General features: G+C 40.7%; 1 protein-coding gene across 3 annotated transcripts in view; it reads right to left on the bottom strand.

The window, feature by feature from the left end:
- The window catches only part of LOC115139036 (rho GTPase-activating protein 6-like), a 178702-nt gene that overhangs the window by 92359 nt on the left and 59662 nt on the right, over positions 1-26681 (bottom strand). For all 3 annotated transcript variants that reach the window (XM_065025273.1, XM_065025274.1, XM_065025275.1), the window contains exon 2: positions 16126-16282. In XM_065025273.1, the coding sequence (XP_064881345.1) occupies positions 16126-16282 (157 nt within the window). The remainder of the gene's footprint in view (positions 1-16125; positions 16283-26681) is intronic.

Below are 26681 nucleotides of genomic sequence, written 5' to 3'. Positions count from 1 at the left end.
TTGTCCAGTGACTGTTAGTTTTCTATAATGAGTCTTGATACTGACTGTTAGTTGTCCAGTGACTGTTAGTTTTCTATAATGAGTCTTGATACTACAGCGTTGTTGAGTGACTGTTGTTAGTTTTCTATAATGAGTCTTGATACTACAGCGTTGTCCAGTGACTGTTAGTTTTCTATAATGAGTCTTGATACTGACTGTTAGTTTTCTATAATGAGCGTTGTCCAGTGACTGTTAGTTAATGAGTTGAGTGAGCGTTGTCCTGTTAGTTTTCTATAATGAGTCTTGATACTACAGCGTTGTCCAGTGACTGTTGTTAGTTTTCTACTGTTAATAATGAGTCTTGATACTACAGCGTTGTCCAGTGACTGTTAGTTTTCTATAATGAGTCTTGATACTACAGCGTTGTCCAGTGACTGTTAGTTTTTCTATAATGAGTCTTGATACTACAGCGTTGTTGAGTGACTTTGTTAGTTTTCTATAATGAGTCTTGATACTACAGCGTTGTCCAGTGACTGTTAGTTTTCTATAATGAGTCTTGATACTACAGCGTTGTCCAGTGACTGTTAGTTTTCTATAATGAGTCTTGATACTACAGCGTTGTCCAGTGACTGTTAGTTTTCTATAATGAGTCTTGATACTACAGCGTTGTCCAGTGACTGTTAGTTTTCTATAATGAGTCTTGATACTACAGCGTTGTTGAGTGACTGTTAGTTTTCTATAATGAGTCTTGATACTACAGCGTTGTCCAGTGACTGTTAGTTTTCTATAATGAGTCTTGATACTACAGCGTTGTTGAGTGACTGTTAGTTTTCTATAATGAGTCTTGATACTACAGAGTTGTTGAGTGACTGTTAGTTTTCTATAATGAGTCTTGATACTACAGCGTTGTTGAGTGACTTTGTTAGTTTTCTATAATGAGTCTTGATACTACAGCGTTGTCCAGTGACTGTTAGTTTTCTATAATGAGTCTTGATACTACAGCGTTGTCCAGTGACTGTTAGTTTTCTATAATGAGTCTTGATACTACAGCGTTGTTGAGTGACTGTTAGTTTTCTATAATGAGTCTTGATACTACAGCGTTGTCCAGTGACTGTTAGTTTTCTATAATGAGTCTTGATACTCTTGAGTGACTGTTAGTTTTCTATAATGAGTCTTGCAGCGTTGTCCAGTGACTGTTAGTTTTCTATAATGAGTCTTGATACTACAGCGTTGTTGAGTGACTTTGTTAGTTTTCTATAATGAGTCTTGATACTACAGCGTTGTCCAGTGACTGTTAGTTTTCTATAATGAGTCTTGATACTACAGCGTTGTCCAGTGACTGTTAGTTTTCTATAATGAGTCTTGATACTACAGCGTTGTTGAGTGACTGTTAGTTTTCTATAATGAGTCTTGATACTACAGCGTTGTCCAGTGACTGTTAGTTTTCTATAATGAGTCTTGATACTACAGCGTTGTCCAGTGACTGTTAGTTTTCTATTTCTTGATACTAAGCGTTGTGACTTGATACTACAGCGTGACTGTTAGTTTTCTATAATGAGTCTTGATACTACAGCGTTGTCCAGTGACTGTTAGTTTTCTATAATGAGTCTTGATACTACAGCGTTGTCCAGTGACTGTTAGTTTTCTATAATGAGTCTTGATACTACAGCGTTGTCCAGTGACTGTTAGTTTTCTATAATGAGTCTTGATACTACAGCGTTGTCCAGTGACTGTTAGTTTTCTATAATGAGTCTTGATACTACAGCGTTGTCCAGTGACTGTTAGTTTTCTATAATGAGTCTTGATACTACAGCGTTGTTGAGTGACTTTGTTAGTTTTCTATAATGAGTCTTGATACTACAGCGTTGTCCAGTGACTGTTAGTTTTTTTCTATAATGTCCAGTGTCTTGATACTACAGCGTTGTCCAGTGACTGTTAGTTTTCTATAATGAGTCTTGATACTACAGCGTTGTCCAGTGACTGTTAGTTTTCTATAATGAGTCTTGATACTACAGCGTTGTCCAGTGACTGTTAGTTTTCTATAATGAGTCTTGATACTACAGCGTTGTCCAGTGACTGTTAGTTTTCTATAATGAGTCTTGATACTACAGCTTGTTGAGTGACTGTTAGTTTTCTATAATGAGTCTTGATACTACAGCGTTGTCCAGTGACTGTTAGTTTTCTATAATGAGTCTTGATACTACTGAGCGTTGTTGATACTACAGCGTTGTCCAGTGACTTTGTTAGTTTTCTATAATGAGTCTTGATACTACAGCGTTGTCCAGTGACTGTTAGTTTTCTATAATGAGTCTTGATACTACAGCGTTGTCCAGTGACTGTTAGTTTTCTATAATGAGTCTTGATACTACAGCGTTGTCCAGTGACTGTTAGTTTTCTATAATGAGTCTTGATACTACAGCGTTGTCCAGTGACTGTTAGTTTTCTATAATGAGTCTTGATACTACAGCGTTGTTCCAGTGACTGTTAGTTTTCTATAATGAGTCTTGATACTACAGCGTTGTTGTCCAGTGACTAGTTTTCTATAATGAGTCTTTCTATAATGAGTCTTGATACTACAGCGTTGTTGAGTGACTTTGTTAGTTTTCTATAATGAGTCTTGATACTACAGCGTTGTCCAGTGACTGTTAGTTTTCTATAATGAGTCTTGATACTACAGCGTTGTCCAGTGCGTTGTCCAGTGACTGTTAGTTTTCTATAATGAGTCTTGATAGTCTTGATACAGCGTTGTCCAGTGACTGTTAGTTTTCTATAATGAGTCTTGATACTACAGCGTTGTTCCAGTGACTGTTAGTTTTCTATAATGAGTCTTGATACTACAGCGTTGTCCAGTGACTGTTAGTTTTCTATAATGAGTCTTGATACTACAGCGTTGTTGTCCAGTGACTGTTAGTTTTCTATAATGAGTCTTGATACTACAGCGTTGTCCAGTGACTGTTAGTTTTCTTTTCTTGATATAATGAGTCTTGATACTACAGCGTTGTCCAGTGACTGTTAGTTTTCTATTATGAGTCTTGATACTACAGCGTTGTCCAGTGACTGTTAGTTTTCTATAGTGAGTCTTGATACTACAGCGTTGTCCAGTGACTGTTAGTTTTCTATAATGAGTCTTGATACGACAGCGTTGTTCAGTGACTGTTAGTTTTCTATAATGAGTCTTGATACTACAGCGTTGTTGAGTGACTGTTAGTTTTCTATAATGAGTCTTGTCAGCAGTGACTGTTAGTTTTCTATAATGAGTCTTGATACTACAGCGTTGTCCAGTGACTGTTAGTTTTCTATAATGAGTCTTGATACTACAGCGTTGTCCAGTGACTGTTCGTTTTCTATAATGAGTCTTGATACTACAGCGTTGTCCAGTGACTGTTAGTTTTCTATAATGAGTCTTGATACTACAGCGTTGTCCAGTGACTGTTAGTTTTCTATAATGAGTCTTGATACTACAGCGTTGTCCAGTGACTGTTAGTTTTCTATAATGAGTCTTGATACTACAGCGTTGTCCAGTGACTGTTAGTTTTCTATAATGAGTCTTGATACTACAGCGTTGTTGAGTGAGTTAGTTTTCTATAATGAGTCTTTACTATCCAGTGACTGTTAGTTTTCTATAATGAGTCTTGATACTACAGCGTTGTCCAGTGACTGTTAGTTTTCTATAATGAGTCTTGATACTACAGCGTTGTCCAGTGACTCTTAGTTTTCTATAATGAGTCTTGATACTACAGCGTTGTTGAGTGACTTTGTTAGTTTTCTATAATGAGTCTTGATACTACAGCGTTGTCCAGTGACTGTTAGTTTTCTATAATGAGTCTTGATACTACAGCGTTGTCCAGTGACTGTTAGTTTTCTATAATGAGTCTTGATACTACAGCGTTGTCCAGTGACTGTTAGTTTTCTATAATGAGTCTTGATACTACAGCGTTGTTGAGTGACTTTGTTAGTTTTCTATAATGAGTCTTGATACGACAGCGTTGTCCAGTGACTGTTAGTTTTCTATAATGAGTCTTGATACTACAGCGTTGTTGAGTGACTGTTAGTTTTCTATAATGAGTCTTGATACTACAGCGTTGTCCAGTGACTGTTAGTTTTCTATAATGAGTCTTGATACTACAGCGTTGTCCAGTGACTGTTAGTTTTCTATAATGAGTCTTGATACTACAGCGTTGTCCAGTGACTGTTAGTTTTCTATAATGAGTCTTGATACTACAGCGTTGTTGAGTGACTGTTAGTTTTCTATAATGAGTCTTGATACTGACAGCGTTGTTGAGTGACTGTTAGTTTTCTATAATGAGTCTTGATACTACAGCGTTGTTGAGTGAGTCTTGATACTACAGCGTTTTCTATAATGAGTCTTGATACTACAGCGTTGTCCAGTGACTGTTAGTTTTCTATAATGAGTCTTGATACTACAGCGTTGTTGAGTGACTGTTAGTTTTCTATAATGAGTCTTGATACTACAGCGTTGTCCAGTGACTGTTAGTTTTCTATAATGAGTCTTGATACTACAGCGTTGCAGTGTTGTTGAGTCTTGATACTACAGCGTTGTCCAGTGACTGTTAGTTTTCTATAATGAGTCTTGATACTACAGCGTTGTTGAGTGACTGTTAGTTTTCTATAATGAGTCTTGATACTAGTGACAGCGTTGTCCAGTGACTGTTAGTTTTCTATAATGAGTCTTGATACTACAGCGTTGTTGAGTGACTGTTAGTTTTCTATAATGAGTCTTGATACTACAGCGTTGTCCAGTGACTGTTAGTTTTCTATAATGAGTCTTGATACTACAGCGTTGTCCAGTGACTGTTAGTTTTCTATAATGAGTCTTGATACTACAGCGTTGTCCAGTGACTGTTAGTTTTATAATGAGTCTTTCTATAATGAGTCTTGATACTACAGCGTTGTCCAGTGACTGTTAGTTTTCTATAATGAGTCTTGATACTACAGCGTTCCAGTGACTGTTAGTTTTCTATAATGAGTCTTGATACTACAGCGTTGTCCAGTGACTGTTAGTTTTCTATAATGAGTCTTGATACTACAGCGTTGTTGAGTGACTGTTAGTTTTCTATAATGAGTCTTGATACTACAGCGTTGTCCAGTGACTGTTAGTTTTCTATAATGAGTCTTGATACTACAGCGTTGTCCAGTGACTTTGTTAGTTTTCTGAATGTTAGTTTTCTATAATGAGTCTTGATACTACAGCGTTGTCCAGTGACTGTTAGTTTTCTATAATGAGTCTTGATACTACAGCGTTGTCCAGTGACTGTTAGTTTTCTATAATGAGTCTTGATACTACAGCGTTGTCCAGTGACTGTTAGTTTTCTATAATGAGTCTTGATACTACAGCGTTGTCCAGTGACTGTTAGTTTTCTATAATGAGTCTTGATACTACAGCGTTGTCCAGTGACTGTTAGTTTTCTATAATGAGTCTTGATACTACAGCGTTGTTGAGTGACTTGTTAGTTTTCTATAATGAGTCTTGATACTACAGCGTTGTCCAGTGACTGTTAGTTTTCTATAATGAGTCTTGATACTACAGCGTTGTTGAGTGACTTTGTTAGTTTTCTATAATGAGTCTTGATACTACAGCGTTGTCCAGTGACTGTTAGTTTTCTATAATGAGTCTTGATACTACAGCGTTGTCCAGTGACTGTTAGTTTTCTATAATGAGTCTTGATACTACAGCGTTGTCCAGTGACTGTTAGTTTTCTATAATGAGTCTTGATACTACAGCGTTGTCCAGTGACTGTTAGTTTTCTATAATGAGTCTTGATACTACAGCGTTGTTGAGTGACTGTTAGTTTTCTATAATGAGTCTTGATACTACAGCGTTGTCCAGTGACTGTTAGTTTTCTATAATGAGTCTTGATACTACAGCGTTGTTGAGTGACTGTTAGTTTTCTATAATGAGTCTTGATACTACAGCGTTGTCCAGTGACTGTTAGTTTTCTATAATGAGTCTTGATACTAGTTTTCTATAAGTCTTGTTGTCCAGTGACTGTTAGTTTTCTATAATGAGTCTTGATATAGCGTTGTTGAGTGACTGTTGTTTTCTATAATGAGTCTTGACAGCGTTGTCCAGTGACTGTTAGTTTTCTATAATGAGTCTTGATACTACAGCGTTGTCCAGTGACTGTTAGTTTTCTATAATGAGTCTTGATACTACAGCGTTGTCCAGTGACTGTTAGTTTTCTATAATGAGTCTTGATACTACAGCGTTGTCCAGTGACTGTTAGTTTTCTATAATGAGTCTTGATACTACAGCGTTGTTAGTTTTCTATAATGAGTCTTGACTACAGCGTTGTTGACTGTTAGTTTTCTATAATGAGTCTTGATACTACAGCGTTGTCCAGTGACTGTTAGTTTTCTATAATGAGTCTTGATACTACAGCGTTGTCTTGAGTGACTTTGTTAGTTTTCTATAATGAGTCTTGATACTACAGCGTTGTCCAGTGACTGTTAGTTTTCTATAATGAGTCTTGATACTACAGCGTTGTAATGAGTGACTTTGTTAGTTTTCTATAATGAGTCTTGATACTACAGCGTTGTTGAGTGACTGTTAGTTTTCTATAATGAGTCTTGATACTACAGCGTTTCCAGTGACTGTTAGTTTTCTATAATGAGTCTTGACTGTTAGTTTTCTATAATGAGTCTTGATACTACAGCGTTGTCCAGTGACTGTTAGTTTTCTATAATGAGTCTTGATACTACAGCGTTGTCCAGTGACTGTTAGTTTTCTATAATGAGTCTTGATACTACAGCGTTGTTGAGTGACTGTTAGTTTTCTATAATGAGTCTTGATACTACAGCAGTGACTGTTGTTTTCTATAATGAGTCTTGAGCGTTGTCCAGTGACTGTTAGTTTTCTATAATGAGTCTTGATACTACAGCGTTGTCCAGTGACTGTTAGTTTTCTATAATGAGTCTTGATACTACAGCGTTGTCCAGTGACTGTGTTAGTTTTCTATAATGAGTCTTGATACTACAGCGTTGTCCAGTGACTGTTAGTTTTCTATAATGAGTCTTGATACTACAGCGTTGTCCAGTGACTGTTAGTTTTCTATAATGAGTCTTGATACTACAGCGTTGTTGAGTGACTGTTAGTTTTCTATAATGAGTCTTGATACTACAGCGTTGTTGAGTGACTGTTAGTTTTCTATAATGAGTCTTGATACAGCGTTGTCCAGTGACTGTTAGTTTTCTATAATGAGTCTTGATACTACAGCGTTGTCCAGTGACTGTTAGTTTTCTATAATGAGTCTTGATACTACAGCGTTGTTGAGTGACTGTTAGTTTTCTATAATGAGTCTTGATACTACAGCGTTGTCCAGTGACTGTTAGTTTTCTATAATGAGTCTTGATACTACAGCGTTGTCCAGTGACTGTTAGTTTTCTATAATGAGTCTTGATACTACAGCGTTGTCCAGTGACTGTTAGTTTTCTATAATGAGTCTTGATACTACAGCGTTGTCCAGTGACTGTTAGTTTTCTATAATGAGTCTTGATACTACAGCGTTGTCCAGTGACTGTTAGTTTTCTATAATGAGTCTTGATACTACAGCGTTGTTCCAGTGACTGTTAGTTTTCTATAATGAGTCTTGATACTACAGCGTTGTCCAGTGACTGTTAGTTTTCTATAATGAGTCTTGATACTACAGCGTTGTCCAGTGACTGTTAGTTTTCTATAATGAGTCTTGAGCGTTGTCCAGTGACTGTTAGTTTTCTATAATGAGTCTTGATACTACAGCGTTGTCCAGTGACTGTTAGTTTTCTATAATGAGTCTTGATACTACAGCGTTGTCCAGTGACTGTTAGTTTTCTATAATGAGTCTTGATACTACAGCGTTGTCCAGTGACTGTTAGTTTTCTATAATGAGTCTTGATACTACAGCGTTGTCCAGTGACTGTTAGTTTTCTATAATGAGTCTTGATACTACAGCGTTGTCCAGTGACTGTTAGTTTTCTATAATGAGTCTTGATACTACAGCGTTGTCCAGTGACTGTTAGTTTTCTATAATGAGTCTTGATACTACAGCGTTGTTGAGTGACTGTTAGTTTTCTATAATGAGTCTTGATACTACAGCGTTGTCCAGTGACTGTTAGTTTTCTATAATGAGTCTTGATACTACAGCGTTGTTGAGTGACTGTTAGTTTTCTATAATGAGTCTTGTCCAGTGACTGTTAGTTTTCTATAATGAGTCTTGATACTACAGCGTTGTCCAGTGACTGTTAGTTTTCTATAATGAGTCTTGATACTACAGCGTTGTTGAGTGACTTTGTTAGTTTTCTATAATGAGTCTTGATACTACAGCGTTGTCCAGTGACTGTTAGTTTTCTATAATGAGTCTTGATACTACAGCGTTGTCCAGTGACTGTTAGTTTTCTATAATGAGTCTTGATACTACAGCGTTGTTGAGTGACTTTCTTAGTTTTCTATAATGAGTCTTGATACGACAGCGTTGTCCAGTGACTGTTAGTTTTCTATAATGAGTCTTGATACTACAGCGTTGTTGAGTGACTGTTAGTTTTCTATGAGTCTTGATACCACAGCGTTGTCCAGTGACTGTTAGTTTTCTATAATGAGTCTTGATACGACAGCGTTGTCTAGTGACTGTTAGTTTTCTATAATGAGTCTTGATACTACAGCGTTGTTGAGTGACTGTTAGTTTTCTATAATGAGTCTTGATACTACAGCGTTGTCCAGTGACTGTTAGTTTTCTATAATGAGTCTTGATACTACAGCGTTGTCCAGTGACTGTTAGTTTTCTATAATGAGTCTTGATACTACAGCGTTGTCCAGTGACTGTTAGTTTTCTATAATGAGTCTTGATACTACAGCGTTGTCCAGTGACTGTTAGTTTTCTATAATGAGTCTTGATACTACAGCGTTGTCCAGTGACTGTTAGTTTTCTATAATGAGTCTTGATACTACAGCGTTGTCCAGTGACTGTTAGTTTTCTATAATGAGTCTTGATACTACAGCGTTGTTGAGTGACTGTTAGTTTTCTATAATGAGTCTTGATACTACAGCGTTGTTGAGTGACTGTTAGTTTTCTATAATGAGTCTTGATACTACAGCGTTGTCCAGTGACTGTTAGTTTTCTATAATGAGTCTTGATACTACAGCGTTGTCCAGTGACTGTTAGTTTTCTATAATGAGTCTTGATACTACAGCGTTGTCCAGTGACTGTTAGTTTTCTATAATGAGTCTTGATACTACAGCGTTGTCCAGTGACTGTTAGTTTTCTATAATGAGTCTTGATACTACAGCGTTGTCCAGTGACTGTTAGTTTTCTATAATGAGTCTTGATACTACAGCGTTGTTGAGTGACTTTGTTAGTTTTCTATAATGAGTCTTGATACTACAGCGTTGTCCAGTGACTGTTAGTTTTCTATAATGAGTCTTGATACTACAGCGTTGTCCAGTGACTGTTAGTTTTCTATAATGAGTCTTGATACTACAGCGTTGTCCAGTGACTGTTAGTTTTCTATAATGAGTCTTGAGCGTTGTCCAGTGACTACAGCGTTGTCCAGTGACTGTTAGTTTTCTATAATGAGTCTTGATACTACAGCGTTGTCCAGTGACTGTTAGTTTTCTATAATGAGTCTTGATACTACAGCGTTGTCCAGTGACTGTTAGTTTTCTATAATGAGTCTTGATACTACAGCGTTGTTGAGTGACTGTTAGTTTTCTATAATGAGTCTTGATACTACAGCGTTGTGAGTGACTGTTAGTTTTCTATAATGAGTCTTGATACTACAGCGTTGTCCAGTGACTGTTAGTTTTCTATAATGAGTCTTGATACTACAGCGTTGTCCAGTGACTGTTAGTTTTCTATAATGAGTCTTGATACTACAGCGTTGTCCAGTGACTGTTAGTTTTCTATAATGAGTCTTGATACTACAGCGTTGTTGTTTTCTATAATGAGTCTTGATACTACACAGCGTTGTCCTATAAGTGACTTTAGTTTTCTATAATGAGTCTTGATACTACAGCGTTGTCCAGTGACTGTTAGTTTTCTATAATGAGTCTTGATACGACAGCGTTGTCTAGTGACTGTTAGTTTTCTATAATGAGTCTTGATACTACAGCGTTGTTGAGTGACTGTTAGTTTTCTATTATGAGTCTTGATACTACAGCGTTGTCCAGTGACTGTTAGTTTTCTATAATGAGTCTTGATAGTCTTGATACAGCGTTGTCTAGTGACTGTTAGTTTTCTATAATGAGTCTTGATACTACAGCGTTGTTGAGTGACTGTTAGTTTTCTATAATGAGTCTTGATACGTTGTTGAGTTACTACAGCGTTGTCCAGTGACTGTTAGTTTTCTATAATGAGTCTTGATACTACAGCGTTGTCCAGTGACTGTTAGTTTTCTATAATGAGTCTTGATACTACAGCGTTGTCCAGTGACTGTTAGTTTTCTATAATGAGTCTTGATACTACAGCGTTGTTGAGTGACTTTGTTAGTTTTCTATAATGAGTCTTGATACTACAGCGTTGTTGAGTGACTGTTAGTTTTCTATAATGAGTCTTGATACTACAGCGTTGTTGAGTGACTGTTAGTTTTCTATAATGAGTCTTGATACTACAGCATTGTTGAGTGACTGTTAGTTTTCTATAATGAGTCTTGATACTACAGCGTTGTTGAGTGACTGTTAGTTTTCTATAATGAGTCTTGATACTACAGCGTTGTTGAGTGACTGTTCGTTTCCTATAATGAGTCTTGATACTACAGCGTTGTCCAGTGACTGTTCATTTTCTATTCCAGGATTCAGTAAGGAATGAGTTTATATTATAGCATGGAATTAGCATTTATTGGAACAAATTAGGTGAAAATCTGTCCATGACTGGGCACATGCTGTTACCGTAGCACTTTTCAATGCTGTATGGTTGTACACAAGAGGTTGTTCAATTGTAGACAATCTATTTAGTCCGTTCCGGTTATTATTATGAGCCGTTCTCCTCTCGGCAGCCTCCTGTGTTTGTATAGCAGCTGTGTTTCAGAAAATATGCATTACTGAGGGGCCCAGGAGGAGCGTGAAGTTGCCCCTAGACGCTGATCCTGATTCAGTTGAGCATTTCCCCCACTAATGGTTACGGTCAGAATTGGGGGATGGGAAGCTGATCCTAGATCTGTACCCATGGGAAACGTCACCCCAGAGAGAGGGGCCATATCCCTTAGATCACAGAGTTTGGGAAAAGAGAGAAAAAGGAGGGATGAAAAGGATGAAAGAGGGAGAAATAAAGAGGGAGAATAGAGGGAGAAAGAGGGAGAGAAAGATGGAGACAAGAGGGAGAGATGAAAGAGGGAGAGAGGGGGTGAAAGAGGGAGAGAGGGGGTGAAAGAGGGAGAGAGGGGGTGAAAGAGGGAGAGGGGGATGAAAGGGGTAGAGCAGGAGATGAAAGGGGGAGGGATGGGGATGAAAGGGGTAGAGAGGGGGATGAAAGAGGGAGAGAGGGGGATGAAAGGGGGAGATAGAGGGATGAAAGAGGGAGAGAGGGATGAAAAAGCGATGAAAGAGGGAGAGAGAGGGATGAAAGAGGGACGAAAGGGGTAGATAGAGGGAGAGAGAGGGATGAAAAAGGGAGAGAGAGGGATGAAAGAAGGAGAGAGAGGGATGAAAGAGGGAGAGAGAGGGATGAAAGAGGGAGAGGGATGAAAGAGGGAGAGAGAGGGATGAAAGAGGGAGAGAGAGGGAGAGAGGGGAAAGCGGTTTAAAAAACTTCCTATAAGTGATGTGGACTAACGACACATGATATTACTTAAAACATACAGATGTAGGCTCTTAATTTGAGCTAGTTTGCTACAGCATAAAAATCATCCCTCAGCAACAGAATATTTAAATTAATATGTGTATTAAAAGTAATGTAGGGGTTGATAAATTTTTTGTTAGGGAAAATCACATCTGACATCTTAAAGTGGAAATTACAAACTTAAGAAGCCATTTTAAACCTGAAAATGCACAAAAAAGTTATCAGCAACAAAAGAGTGATCAAATTAAGACCCTACATCTGTACTGCAGATAATTCTCACATTGCTGTTTTCCGGTCCAACATATGGCAAACATATACAATTAATCTACTACGAGTTTATCAAGGCTGAATCCCAAATGATTCACAATGACAACAGTATCCATGGGAACAAATGGATAAAACATGGATGTGCTGGGAAAAAAATTGTGTTGACAAAGAACTTGATTGTGTTATGAAACCAACCAGCCACTAACCCAAAGTGAACAAACTGAAGTTCCCCCTAGATAAAATAAAGTTACTATATTCTATTCTCCATTCCTAACCATTGTGCCAAAAAAAGTTACACTTTCCAATACAATATTTTTTTAGTTGTAAATATACAGGAGTCCTTTCTACTCTTTTACTTCAGGTAATAAAAATAAAACCTCACACAATAAATCAACGAAAGAGACATAACTTTGGGATGTTATTCTGCTGCTTCGACCGGTAAACGTGCCCACGACAGTGTCCAGACAGTTGACTATTTAGAGAGAGGTCAGGGGTTAAAGGTCAAGAGGTTAATATTCTGAAAATAGACATGGATGGAGAAGCACTGAGACTGTTCAGGGTGACGCCTCTTATGTAACCCTGGTGACAAGAGAGAGGAATGTAACACCCTACCACCCCTTCGACTCTTGTTACTCCTACTCTTTGAATTAGATTTGACTAGATTAGATTATACAAGATTAGATTTGATTTGACCAGATTAGATTTGACCAGATTAGATTTGACCAGATTAGATTGGTGACCGTTGGGTTGTTGGCCCCCCCCCCTGACCAAGGCCCTTCTACACCGATTGCTTCTCTCTGAGATGTATTGAAGTAACACATAGGCTGTAGCTCAGGCCCTGAGGCAAGGATATGCATATTCTTAGTACCATTTGAAAGGAAACACTTTGAAGTTGTGGAAATGTGAATTAAATGTAGGAGAATGTAACACAATAGATCTGGTAGAAGAAAATACAAAGAAATAAACAACTGTTTCATTTTTATTTTTTTATTTTATCTCTTTGAAATGCAACAGAAAGGTCCCACATCTAGCCATCACTCTGGTTGTAATTCCCATGGTGTCCACAAGATGGTATGTGCAAAGTTTCAGATGGATAACTTTGAAGTATGAGCAAACTACATGACATTTAGTGTGAAGTCACCCAGGTACATTTGGGCAAATCGTGAAGGAGACATTTACATTCACATGACATTTTTCCGCAAGAATATCGTCACATTTGTATACTTGGACTTTGATTTAGCTTTTCCAGTATTAGTAGCCATATTGTATGTTCAACATTTACAAAACAGACAGTTTTCATAACTTCCTAATGCTCCATATTCTTATCATTTTTGTCCAAAAGGAAAAGGCTTGCTGTCGCACAAGGTTAGCAGCTACATTTTGCGACAGATACGGGGATTCCGGAAACTCATTGGCTATCTAGCTAGCTTTGTTTGACCACGATTGGTGCTTATTTGACAAAGTTACAATCGATCATGTGAAGACCGCCCCGCGTCATTGGCAGTGCCATGAAGGCTTCGCTCTCTGACCAAATTTGGTGTCCAATATGATATACTACACTCCTAATGATATAGTGAAGTCTGGTTACGTTCTAGGATCTCTGAGGAATAAATACGAATGTGATTTGACTGGTTGAAACGACGTTTAGGGTGAGATTTTCACAGATGCCTTTCTTTGCAAATTGAACGAGTGGAAATACAAAATCAATCGTGCATGCTATATGGACCTTTTTGGGATATGAAAAATGATTGTATCTAACAAAATGACACTTCATGTTATCCGTGGGACCCTTTGGATGATAAATCAGAGCAAGATTTCAGAATGTAGGTACACATTTCACCTTCAGAGGTGAATTTATCAAACCTATCTTGGTGATAAAAGTATTTTGTTGTTAGGAGCTCTCCTCAAACAATAGCATGGCATTTTTTCCACAGTAATAGCTACTGTAAATTGGACAGTGCAGTTAAATGAACAAGAATTGAAGCTTTCAGCCGATAGAAGACACTTATATGTTCCGACATTTGTTGTTTCTCTAAAATCTGCGATCGTGACACGGCGCTGCATGATTTACATATCATACTGTATATCACATCTGTATCATAACAAATCCCTCTTTATCTTGTTCAATATGTTCAGAAAATAGATTTTATTTAAAAAATGAATGTTTAAGAAATGTAAATCATGTTATTCCAGGACTATATGTCTATATAAATCCGTCCTTTCCAGTATGGCCATAGAGTATTCTTCCTTTCTAGCAGGGCCATAGAGTCTACTCCTCCTCTCTAGTGTGGCCATAGAGTCTACTCCTCTCTAGTATGGCCATAGAGTCTACACCTCTCTAGTATGGCCATAGTCTACACCTCCTCTCTAGTATGGCCATAGAGTCTACTCCTCCTTTCTAGCATGGCCATAGAGTCTACACCTCCTCTCTAGTATGGCCATAGAGTCTACTCCTCCTTTCTAGTATGGCCATAGAGTCTACACCTCCTCTCTAGCATGGCCATAGAGTCTACTCCTCATCTCTAGTATGGCCATAGAGTCTACACCTCCTCTCTAGCATGGCCACAGAGTCTACACATCCTCTCTAGTATGGCAATAGAGTCTACACCTCCTCTCTAGTATGGCCATAGAGTCTACACCTCATCTCTAGTATGGTCATAGAGTCTACACCTCCTCTCTAGCATGGCCACAGAGTCTACACATCCTCTCTAGTATGGCCATAGAGTCTACACCTCCTCTCTAGTATGGCCATAGAGTCTACATCTCCTCTCTAGTATGGCCATAGAGTCTACACCTCCTCTCTAGTATGGCCATAGAGTCTACATCTCCTCTCTAGTATGGCCATAGAGTCTACACCTACTCTCTAGCATGGCCATAGAGTCTACACCTCCTCTCTAGTATGGCCATAGAGTCTACTCCTCCTTTCTAGCATGGCCATAGAGTCTACACCTCCTCTCTAGTATGGCCATAGAGTCTACACCTCCTCTCTAGTATGGCCATAGAGTCTACACCTCCTCTCTAGTATGGCCATAGAGTCTACACCTCCTTTCTAGTATGGCCATAGAGTCTATTCCTCCTCTCTAGTATGGCCATAGAGTCTACACCTCCTCTCTAGTATGGCCATAGAGTCTACTCCTCCTCTCTAGTATGGCCATAGAGTCTACACCTCCTCTCTAGCATGGCCATAGAGTCTACACATCCTCTCTAGTATGGCCATAGAGTCTACACCTCCTCTCTAGTATGGCCATAGAGTCTACACCTCCTCTTTAGTATGGCCATAGAGTCTACACCTACTCTCTAGCATGGCCATAGAGTCTACACCTCCTCTCTAGTATGGCCATAGAGTCTACACATCCTCTCTAGTATGGCCATAGAGTCTACACCTCCTCTCTAGTATGGCCATAGAGTCTACACTCCTCTTTAGTATGGCCATAGAGTCTACACCTACTCTCTAGCATGGCCATAGAGTCTACACCTCCTCTCTAGTATGGCCATAGAGTCTACACATCCTCTCTAGTATGGCCATAGAGTCTATTCCTCCTCTCTAGTATGGCCATAGAGTCTACACCTCCTCTCTAGTATGGCCATAGAGTCTACTCCTCCTCTCTAGTATGGGCATAGAGTCTACACCTCCTCTCTAGTATGGCCATAGAGTCTACACCTCCTCTCTAGTATGGCCATAGAGTCTACTCCTCCTCTCTAGCATGGCCATAGAGTCTACTCCTCCTCTATAGTATGGCCATAGTCTACACCTCCTCTCTAGTATGGCCATAGAGTCTACACCTCCTCTCTAGTATGGCCATAGAGTCTACTTCCCCTTTATAGTGTGGACATATACTGTAGTATTTTTTCCTCACTTGTAAAGCTCTGGGGACTTCCATCTCATATTCCATAACATATTTCTTTCTTTTAGCATGGCCATATATTAACTACTACCCCTTCCTCTGTACTTCTAGGGACGCTGATTATGAGGACGAGGTCCTTCTCCTCCAGATTCAAACCCCAATTGAGCAATGAAGAGCTTTATTATCTGGAGATAGACCAGCCTCGTACACATATCTCTATCCGTCCTTTCTGGCATGGCCATAGAGTCCCAGACCTATCAGTTCTGTACCTCTGGGGATGCTGATGTTGAAGTCCAGGTCCCTCTTCTCCAGATGGTAGCAGGCCACATCCTGCAGCCGGGCCCTCTCCAGCTCAGACAGGCTCTGGATGGGTACTGGCTGCAAACGGACACTCTGTCCCAACATGGTCGCCCACGTATGGTCACCCTAGAGGAGAGAGAAAAATAAAAAGATAGTGTTAGATGTGTAAAGAAAAAAAAATATATATATATATATAAAACCTTTATTCATGCGATTTTTGTCTCACTGAGATAGACATATTTTTTGGAAGAGAGACATGTTCAGAGTAATTAGAGAGAGAAAGAGAGAGAGAGAGTGAGAGTGAGACAGAGGAAGGGGGGGAAGCGAAGATGAGTGATTAAAGGAGTAGATGGAGATGGAAGAGGAGTGGAGGGAGAAAGAGAAAAGGAGATGAGTTGCATATGATAAGGTCATCATAAAAAAAAGGATGTCAGACAACTAAAAAGAAAAACGCAAATCGATAGTCTCAATACTACAACGAGCTCAGCCCCCTCCTCTACTCCCTGTTCACCCATGACTATGTGGCCATGCACGCCTCCAACTCAATCATCAAGTTTGCAGACGACACAACAGTAGTGGTCTTGATTACCAACAATGACGAGACGGCCTACAGGGAGGAGGTGAGGGCCCTCGGAGTGTGGTGTCAGGAAAACAACCTCCCATTCAACGTCAACAAAACAAAGGAGATGATCGTGGACTTCAGGAAACAGCAGAGGAGCACGCCCCTATCCACATCAAAGGGACAGCAGTGGAGAAGGTGGAAAGTTTTAACTTCCTCCGCGTACATATCACAGACAAACTGAAATGGTCCACCCAACAGTGCCTCTTCAACCTCAGGAGGCTGAAGAAATGTGTCACCCAAAACCCTGACAAACCTTTACAGATGCACAATCGAGAGCATCCTGTCGGGCTATTACAGCCTAGTACGGCAACTGCTCCGCCCTCAACCGTAAGGCTCTCCAGAGGGTGGTGAGGTCAACACAACGCATCACCGGGGGCAAACTACCTGCCCTCCATGACACCTACAGCACCCGATGTCACAGGGAGGCCAAAAAAATCATCAAGGACAAGAAGCACCCGAGCCTCTGTCTGTTCCCACCGCTACCATAAAGAAGGCGAGGTCAGTATAGGTGCCACAAAGCTGGGACCGAGGGACTGAAAAACAGCTTTAATCTCAAGGCCATCAGACTGCTGAACAGCCATCAGTAACTCAGGGAGGCTGCTGCCTACATTGAGACCAAATCACTGGCCACTTTAATAAATGGATCACTTTTCACTTTAAACAACGCCACTCTAAATAATGCCACTGTTATAATGTTTACATATCTCACATACTCATATCACATGTAAATACTGTATTTTATACCATCTACTGCATCTTGCCTATACCGCTCGGCCATCGCTCATCCATATACTTATATGTACACATTCTCATTCACTCCTTTAGACTTGTGTGTATTGGGTAGTTGTTGTGGAATTGTTAGATGACTTGTTAGATATTACTGCATGGTCGGGAACTAGAAGCACAAGCATTTCGCTACACTCGCAATAACATCTGCTAACCATGTGTATGTGACGAATAAAATGTGATTTGATTTGATTTCATCCCAAATATTATTTTTATCCACAACCCATATGGAATATACGACTACGTAATGAACAGAAAACCATAGAAGGTTTATTTTGACGGTTGTCATCATTGCTGACTGTCACCCATCTGTACTATTATCCAACCATCAAATCCCCGTGGAATAGGATATACTGTAGATATAGTGTACATCCAAAATGGCACCCTATTCCTCAGTAGGGGGTAAGTTCCGTTTTTTCGTAGGGTGCGTTCGTAAATTCACTCTGGCTATCTACTCCTCTTTCGGAGTACTCTCGTCTGAGCGTGCAAGAGCGAACTGTCAACACCTGTTGAATATGGCCTGTGTCAGTAAGAGCGAACTGTCAACACCTGTTGAATATGGCCTGTGTCAGTAAGAGCGAACTGTCAACACCTGTTGAATATGGCCTGTGTCAGTAAGAGCGAACTGTCAACACCTGTTGAATATGGCCGGTGTCAGTAAGAGCGAACTGTCAACACCTGTTGAATATGGCCTGTGTCAGCAAGAGCGAACTGTCAACACCTGTTGAATATGGCCTGTGTCAGTAAGAGCGAACTGTCAACACCTGTTGAATATGGCCTGTGTCAGTAAGAGCGAACTGTCAACACCTGTTGAATATGGCCTGTGTCAGTAAGAGCGAACTCTCAACACCTGTTGAATATGGCCTGTGTCAGTAAGAGCGAACTCTCAACACCTGATGAATATGGCCTGTGTCAGTAAGAGTGAACTGTCAACACCTGTTGAATATGGCCTGTGTCAGCAAGAGCGAACTGTCAACACCTGTTGAATATGGCCTGTGTCAGTAAGAGCGAACTGTCAACACCTGTTGAATATGGCCTGTGTCAGTAAGAGCGAACTGTCAACACCTGTTGAATATGGCCTGTGTCAGCAAGAGCGAACTGTCAACACCTGTTGAATATGGCCTGTGTCAGTAAGAGCGAACTGTCAACACCTGTTGAATATGGCCTGTGTCAGTAAGAGCGAACTGTCAACACCTGTTGAATATGGCCTGTGTCAGTAAGAGCGAACTGTCAACACCTGTTGAATATGGCCGGTGTCAGTAAGAGCGAACTCTCAACACCTGTTGAATATGGCCTGTGTCAGTAAGAGCGAACTGTCAACACCTGTTGAATATGGCCGGTGTCAGTAAGAGCGAACTGTCAACACCTGTTGAATATGGCCTGTGTCAGTAAGAGCGAACTCTCAACACCTGTTGAATATGGCCTGTGTCAGCAGGAGCGAACTGTCAACACCTGTTGAATATGGCCTGTGTCAGTAAGAGCGAACTGTCAACACCTGTTGAATATGGCCTGTGTCAGTAAGAGCGAACTCTCAACACCTGTTGAATATGGCCTGTGTCAGCAGGAGCGAACTGTCAACACCTGTTGAATATGGCCTGTGTCAGTAAGAGCGAACTGTCAACACCTGTTGAATATGGCCTGTGTCAGTAAGAGCGAACTGTCAACACCTGTTGAATATGGCCTGTGTCAGTAAGAGCGAACTGTCAACACTTGTTGAATATGGCCTGTGTCAGTAAGAGCGAACTCTCAACACCTGTTGAATATGGCCTGTGTCAGTAAGAGCGAACTGTCAACACCTGTTGAATATGGCCTGTGTCAGTAAGAGCGAACTGTCAACACCTGTTGAATATGGCCGGTGTCAGTAAGAGCGAACTGTCAACACCTGTTGAATATGGCCTGTGTCAACAGGAGCGAACTGTCAACACCTGTTGAATATGGCCTGTGTCAGTAAGAGCGAACTGTCAACACCTGTTGAATATGGCCTGTGTCAGCAAGAGCGAACTCTCAACACCTGTTGAATATGGCCTGTGTCAGTAAGAGCGAACTGTCAACACCTGTTGAATATGGCCGGTGTCAGTAAGAGCGAACTGTCAACACCTGTTGAATATGGCCTGTGTCAGTAAGAGCGAACTGTCAACACCTGTTGAATATGGCCTGTGTCAGTAAGAGCGAACTGTCAACACCTGTTGAATATGGCCTGTGTCAGCAAGAGCGAACTCTCAACACCTGTTGAATATGGCCTGTGTCAGTAAGAGCGAACTGTCAACACCTGTTGAATATGGCCTGTGTCAGTAAGAGCGAACTGTCAACACCTGTTGAATATGGCCTGTGTCAGCAGGAGCGAACTGTCAACACCTGTTGAATATGGCCTGTGTCAGTAAGAGCGAACTGTCAACACCTGTTGAATATGGCCTGTGTCAGCAAGAGCGAACTCTCAACACCTGTTGAATATGGCCTGTGTCAGTAAGAGCGAACTGTCAACACCTGTTGAATATGGCCTGTGTCAGTAAGAGCGAACTCTCAACACCTGTTGAATATGGCCTGTGTCAGTAAAAGCGAACTGTCAACACCTGTCGAATATGGCCTGTGTCAGTAAGAGCGAACTGTCAACACCTGTTGAATATGGCCGGTGTCAGCAAGAGCGAACTGTCAACACCTGTTGAATATGGCCTGTGTCAGTAAGAGCGAACTGTCAACACCTGTTGAATATGGCCTGTGTCAGTAAGAGCGAACTGTCAACACCTGTTGAATATGGCCTGTGTCAGTAAGAGCGAACTGTCAACACCTGTTGAATATGGCCTGTGTCAGTAAGAGCGAACTGTCAACACCTGTTGAATATGGCCTGTGTCAGTAAGAGCGAACTGTCAACACCTGTTGAATATGGCCTGTGTCAGTAAGAGCGAACTGTCAACACCTGTTGAATATGGCCGGTGTCAGCAAGAGCGAACTGTCAACACCTGTTGAATATGGCCTGTGTCAGTAAGAGCGAACTGTCAACACCTGTTGAATATGGCCTGTGTCAGCAAGAGCGAACTGTCAACACCTGTTGAATATGGCCTGTGTCAGCAAGAGCGAACTGTCAACACCTGTTGAATATGGCCTGTGTCAGTAAGAGCGAACTGTCAACACCTGTTGAATATGGCCTGTGTCAGTAAGAGCGAACTGTCAACACCTGTTGAATATGGCCTGTGTCAGTAAGAGCGAACTGTCAACACCTGTTGAATATGGCCTGTGTCAGTAAGAGTCGGCAAAAAAGTGTAATTAAATGGTTGCCAGCAGCACAGTTACAGTCACCAAGGAACTGGATAACATGAAAACAGCCCATCCAGCTCTGCCAAGGCGAGAAAAAGGGTCAGAGTGTTCTGTCATTTATGTCTGGAAGTAGCTAGCCAGCTAGCCAACGTTAGCCAGTTAGCTTGGGTGCTTGACTGCTGTTGTCAGGTCAGAGCACTCGGATCAACCCTACTCCTCAGCCAGTGTCCAGTGTGCGCTCTGAACGCTCTGAATTTCTGAAAGGAAAATCTGAAAACTCTCTGAATGTACTTACGGCCCAGAGCGCACTCTGAGCACACTCAGGGACTCCAGATCGAACTTACAAACACACCCTTTGTTGAAACACACACACAATTCTATTACAGAAGAACAGACATCCATCTATTCTCTCTCTCTTGTGTTGATTTAGACAGAGGACAAACTTCCTTTTGAACGCTGAAGGCTATGTCTAGGGGATAAATGTCAGGTCATTCTCAGTGTGGAGAAGAGAATAAGAGGTCACAACCGGAAGACTCTCCCCCTTCAAGGCCCTCTCCCCCTGGGTTCACACTGGACCCACAAGGCTTCGGGAATATTTAATGTACATTCCAAATGACTTCCTATTCCCTATATAGTGTACACTACTTTTGACCCGGTCCCATAAGGGTCTAGTCAAACGTAGTGCACTATATAGGGAATAGGGTGCCATTTTGGGAAGTGGACTCCGCACGTCTTAGAACAGACGCATAAAAGCATGACGTTTTAATGTGCTATGATATTGTTGTGGGAATACAGTCGCAGTGTTCAGACCCCTTTACTTTTTCCACATCTTGTTATGTTACAGCCTTATTGTAAAATGGATTAAATAAAAAATATTTCCTCAGACATCTACACACATTTCCCCACAATGACAATGCAAAAACAGGTTTTTACGATTTAAAAAAAGAATGTATAACAAATAAAATAAAACTTAAATATCTTATTTACATAAGTATTCAGAACCTTTGCTATGAGATTGTCAGAGCGAAAACCAAGCCATGAGGTCGAAGGAATTGTCCGTAGAGCTCCGAGACAGGATTGTGTCGAGGCACAGATCTGGGGAAGGGCACCAAAACATTTCAGCAGCATTGAAGTTCCCAAGAACACAGTGGCCTCCAACATTCTTAAATGGAAGAAGTTTGGAACCACCAAGACTCTTCCTAGAGCTGGCCGCCCGGCCAAGCTGGGCAATCGGGGGAGAAGGGCCTTGGTCAGGGAGGTGACCAAGAATCCAATAGAGTTCCTCTGTGGAGATGGGAGAAACTTCCAGAAGGACTACCAACTCTGCAGCACTCCACCAATCAGGCCTTTATGGTAGAGTGGTCAGACGGAAGCCACTCCTCAGTAAAAGGCACAAGACAGCCCACTTGGAGTTTGGCAAAGGGCACCTAAAGACTCTCAGACCATGAGAAACAAGATTCTCTGGTCTGATGAAACCAAGATTGAACACTTTGGCCTTAATGCCAAGGAGGAAACCGTCTGGAGGAAACCTGGCACCATCCCTATGGTGAAGCATGGTGGTGGCAGCAAGGGATGTTTTTCAGAGGCAGGGAGTGGGAGACTAGTCAGGATTGAGGCAAAGATGAATGGAGCAAAGTACAGAGATCCTTGATAAAAACCTGCTCCAGAGCACTCAGGATCTCAGACTGGGGCGAAGGTTCACCTTCCAACAGGACAACAACCCTAAGCACACAGCCAAGACAACTCAGGAGTGGCTTCAGGACAAGTCTCTGAATGTCCTTAAGTTGCCCAGCTAGAGCCCGGACTTGAACCCGATCAAACATCTCTGGAGAGACCTGGAATTATCTCCCCATCCAATGCTCCCCATCCAACCTGACAGAGCTTGAGAGGATCTGCAGAGAAAATGGGAGAATCTCTCCAAATACAGGTGTGCCAAGCTTGTAGCGTCATACAAAAGAAGACTCGGGCTGTAATCACTGCCAAAGGTGCTTCAACAAAGTACTCAGAGTAAAGGGTCTGAATACTTATGTAAATGTGATATTTCAGTTTGAATTTTTTCATAAATTAGTCGAAATTCAGAAAAAAAATGTTTTCTTTGTCATTATTGGGTATTGTGTGTAGATTGACTGAAAAAAACGATTTCATCATTTTTAGAATTAGGCTGTAACCTAAAAAAAAGTCAAGGGGTCTGAATACTTTCCGAAGGCACTGTATGCTGGCCTGGTACCAGATCTGGTTGTTCTCTTACCAGCCCTATTGATCTCAATACCAAGCCAAACATCACAGTTCCATAAGGAGTTGGGAAGAGAGGCAAAACAAACTGGTACCCAGGACGATGCTATTATAGGATCAGAATCAACTGGTCTAGATCATCAGAGTAACTATTGCTGTTCTAGAATCAGAATCAACTGGTCTAGATAATCAGAGTAACTAATGCTGTTCTTGGATCAGAATCAACTAGTCTTGATCATCAGAGTAATTAATGCTGTTCTAGAAACATAATCAACTGGTCTAGATCGTCAGAGTAACTAATGCTGTTCTAGAATCAGAATCAACTGGTCTCGATCATCAGAGTAACTAATGCTGTTCTAGAATCAGAATCAACTGGTCTAGATAATGAGAGTAACTAATGCTGTTCTAGAATCAGAATCAACTGGTCTAGATCATCAGAGTAACTAATGCTTTTCTAGAATCAGAATCAACTGGTCTATATCATCAGAGTAACTAATGCTGTTCTAGAATCAGAATCAACTGGTCTAGATCGTCAGAGTAACTAACGCTGTTCTAGAATCAGAATCAACTGCACTAGATCATCTGAGTAACTAATGCTGTTCTAGAATCAGAATCAACTGGTCTAGATCATCAGAGTAACTAATGCTGTTCTAGAATCAGAATCAACTGGTCTAGATCATCAGAGTAACTAATGCTTTTCTAGAATTAGACTCAACTGGTCTAGATCATCAGAGTAACTAATGCTTTTCTAGAATCAGAATCAACTGGTCTAGATCATCAGAGTAACTAATGATTTTCTAGAATCAGAATCAACTGGTCTAGATCATCAGAGTAACTAACGCTGTTCTAGAATCAGAATCAACTGGTCTAGATCATCAGAGTAACTAATGATTTTCTAGAATCAGAATCAACTGGTCTAGATCATCAGAGTAACTAATGCTTTTCTAGAATCAGAATCAACTGGTCTAGATCATCAGAGTAACTAACGCTGTTCTAGAATCAGAATCAACTGGTCTAGATCATCAGAGTAACTAACGCTGTTCTAGAATCAGAATCAACTGGTCTAGATCATCAGAGTAACTAATGATTTTCTAGAATCAGAATCAACTGGTCTAGATCATCAGAGTAACTAATGCTTTTCTAGAATCAGAATCAACTGGTCTAGATCATCAGAGTAACTAATGCTTTTCTAGAATCAGAATCAACTGGTCTAGATCATCAGAGTAACTAACGCTGTTCTAGGATCAGAATCAACTGGTCTAGATCGTCAGAGTAACTAACGCTGTTCTAGAATCAGAATCAACTGCACTAGATCATCTGAGTAACTAATGCTGTTCTTGAATCAGAATCAACTGGTCTAGATCATCAGAGTAACTAATGCTGTTCTAGAATCAGAATCAACTGGTCTTGATCATCAGAGTAACTAATGCTGTTCTAGAATCAGAATCAACTGGTCTAGATCATCAGAGTAACTAATGCTTTTCTAGAATCAGAATCAACTGGTCTAGATAAAGAGAGTAACTAATTATGTTCTAGAATCAGAATCAACTGGTCTAAATAAAGAGAGTAACTAATTATGTTCTAGAATCAGAATCAACTGGTCTATAATACTACAGCCAATACTGAACCCCCTGGTATATCACTACAGCTAGTACTGAACCCCCTGGTATATTACTACAGCTAATAGTGAACCCCCTGGTACATTAATACAGCTAGTACTGAACCCCATGGTATATTACTACAGCTAATACTGAACCCCCTGGTATATCACTACAGCTAGTACTGAACCCCTGGTATATTACTACAGCTAATACTGAACCCCATAGTACATTACTACAGCTAATACTGAACCCCCTGGTATATCACTACAGCTAGTACTGAACCCCCTGGTATATTACTACAGCTAATACTGAACCCCATGGTACATTACTACAGCTAATACTGAACCCCATGGTACATTACTACAGCTAGTACTGAACCCCCTGGTATATGACTACAGCTAATACTGAACCCCCTGGTATATCACTACAGCTAATACTGAACCCCCTGGTATATCACTACACTTAATACTGAACCCCCTGGTATATCACTACACCTAATACTGAACCCCCTGGTATATTAATACACCTAATACTGAACCCCCTGGTATATTAATACAGCTAGTACTGAACCCCCTGGTATATTACTACAGCTAGTACTGAACCCCCTGGTATATTAATACAGCTAGTACTGAACCCCCTGGTATATCACTACAGCTAATACTGAACCCCATGGTACATTACTACAGCTAGTACTGAGCCCCCTGGTATATCACTACAGCTAATACTGAACCCCCTGGTATATTAATACACCTAATACTGAACCCCCTGGTATATCACTACAGCTAATACTGAACCCCCTGGTACATTAATACAGCTAATACTGAACCCCCTGGTATATCACTACACCTAATACTGAACCCCCTGGTATATCACTACACCTAATACTGAACCCCCTGGTATATCACTACAGCTAGTACTGAACCCCCTGGTATATTACTACACCTAATACTGAACCCCCTGGTATATTACTACACCTAATACTGAACCCCATGGTACATTACTAAAGCTAGTACTGAACCCCCTGGTATATCACTACAGCTAGTACTGAACCCCCTGGTATATTACTACAGCTAGTACTGAACCCCCTGGTATATTACTACAGCTAGTACTGAACCCCCTGGTATATTACTACAGCTAGTACTGAACCCCTTGTTATATCACTACAGCTAGTACTGAACCCCCTGGTATATCACTACAGCTAATACTGAACCCCCTGGTACATTAATACAGCTAATACTGAACCCCCTGGTATATCACTACACCTAATACTGAACCCCCTGGTATATCACTACACCTAATACTGAACCCCCTGGTATATCACTACAGCTAGTACTGAACCCCCTGGTATATTACTACACCTAATACTGAACCCCCTGGTATATTACTACACCTAATACTGAACCCCATGGTACATTACTAAAGCTAGTACTGAACCCCCTGGTATATCACTACAGCTAGTACTGAACCCCCTGGTATATTACTACAGCTAGTACTGAACCCCCTGGTATATTACTACAGCTAGTACTGAACCCCCTGGTATATTACTACAGCTAGTACTGAACCCCTTGTTATATCACTACAGCTAGTACTGAACCCCCTGGTATATCACTACAGCTAATACTGAACCCCCTGGTATATTACTACAGCTAGTACTGAACCCCCTGGTATATCACTACAGCTAGTACTGAACCCCCTGGTATATTACTACAGCTAAGGTAGCTTTGCTACAAGAACCTGGCCTTTCCACTGGCATTACATTGGGCTGTTTATGCGTGTGATTGGGCGGGGGCGGGGGGGGGTTGCATGTGTGTGCCTGTCTGGATCCATTGTTAGAAGGTTGTATACTTTCTCATGATGATATGGTTCTGTTCTATTGCAAGTATAAACCATTATTAGTGTTAGGTGACCCGATGAATCCTCGTATGCTTGACTGACGGGATATGAATCATTTCATTTCCATCGTTACCAGGCTGTTCCGTTTATTTTTTTCTCCATTTAATTTATTTTCCTTGTTTGTCATGTCAGCACCAAA

This window comes from Oncorhynchus nerka, linkage group LG12 (assembly GCF_034236695.1).
Source record: "Oncorhynchus nerka isolate Pitt River linkage group LG12, Oner_Uvic_2.0, whole genome shotgun sequence".
NCBI lineage: Eukaryota > Metazoa > Chordata > Actinopteri > Salmoniformes > Salmonidae > Oncorhynchus > Oncorhynchus nerka.
The sequence above is the reverse complement of the archived record's forward strand: the minus strand, read 5'-3'. Positions and strand labels throughout refer to the sequence as shown.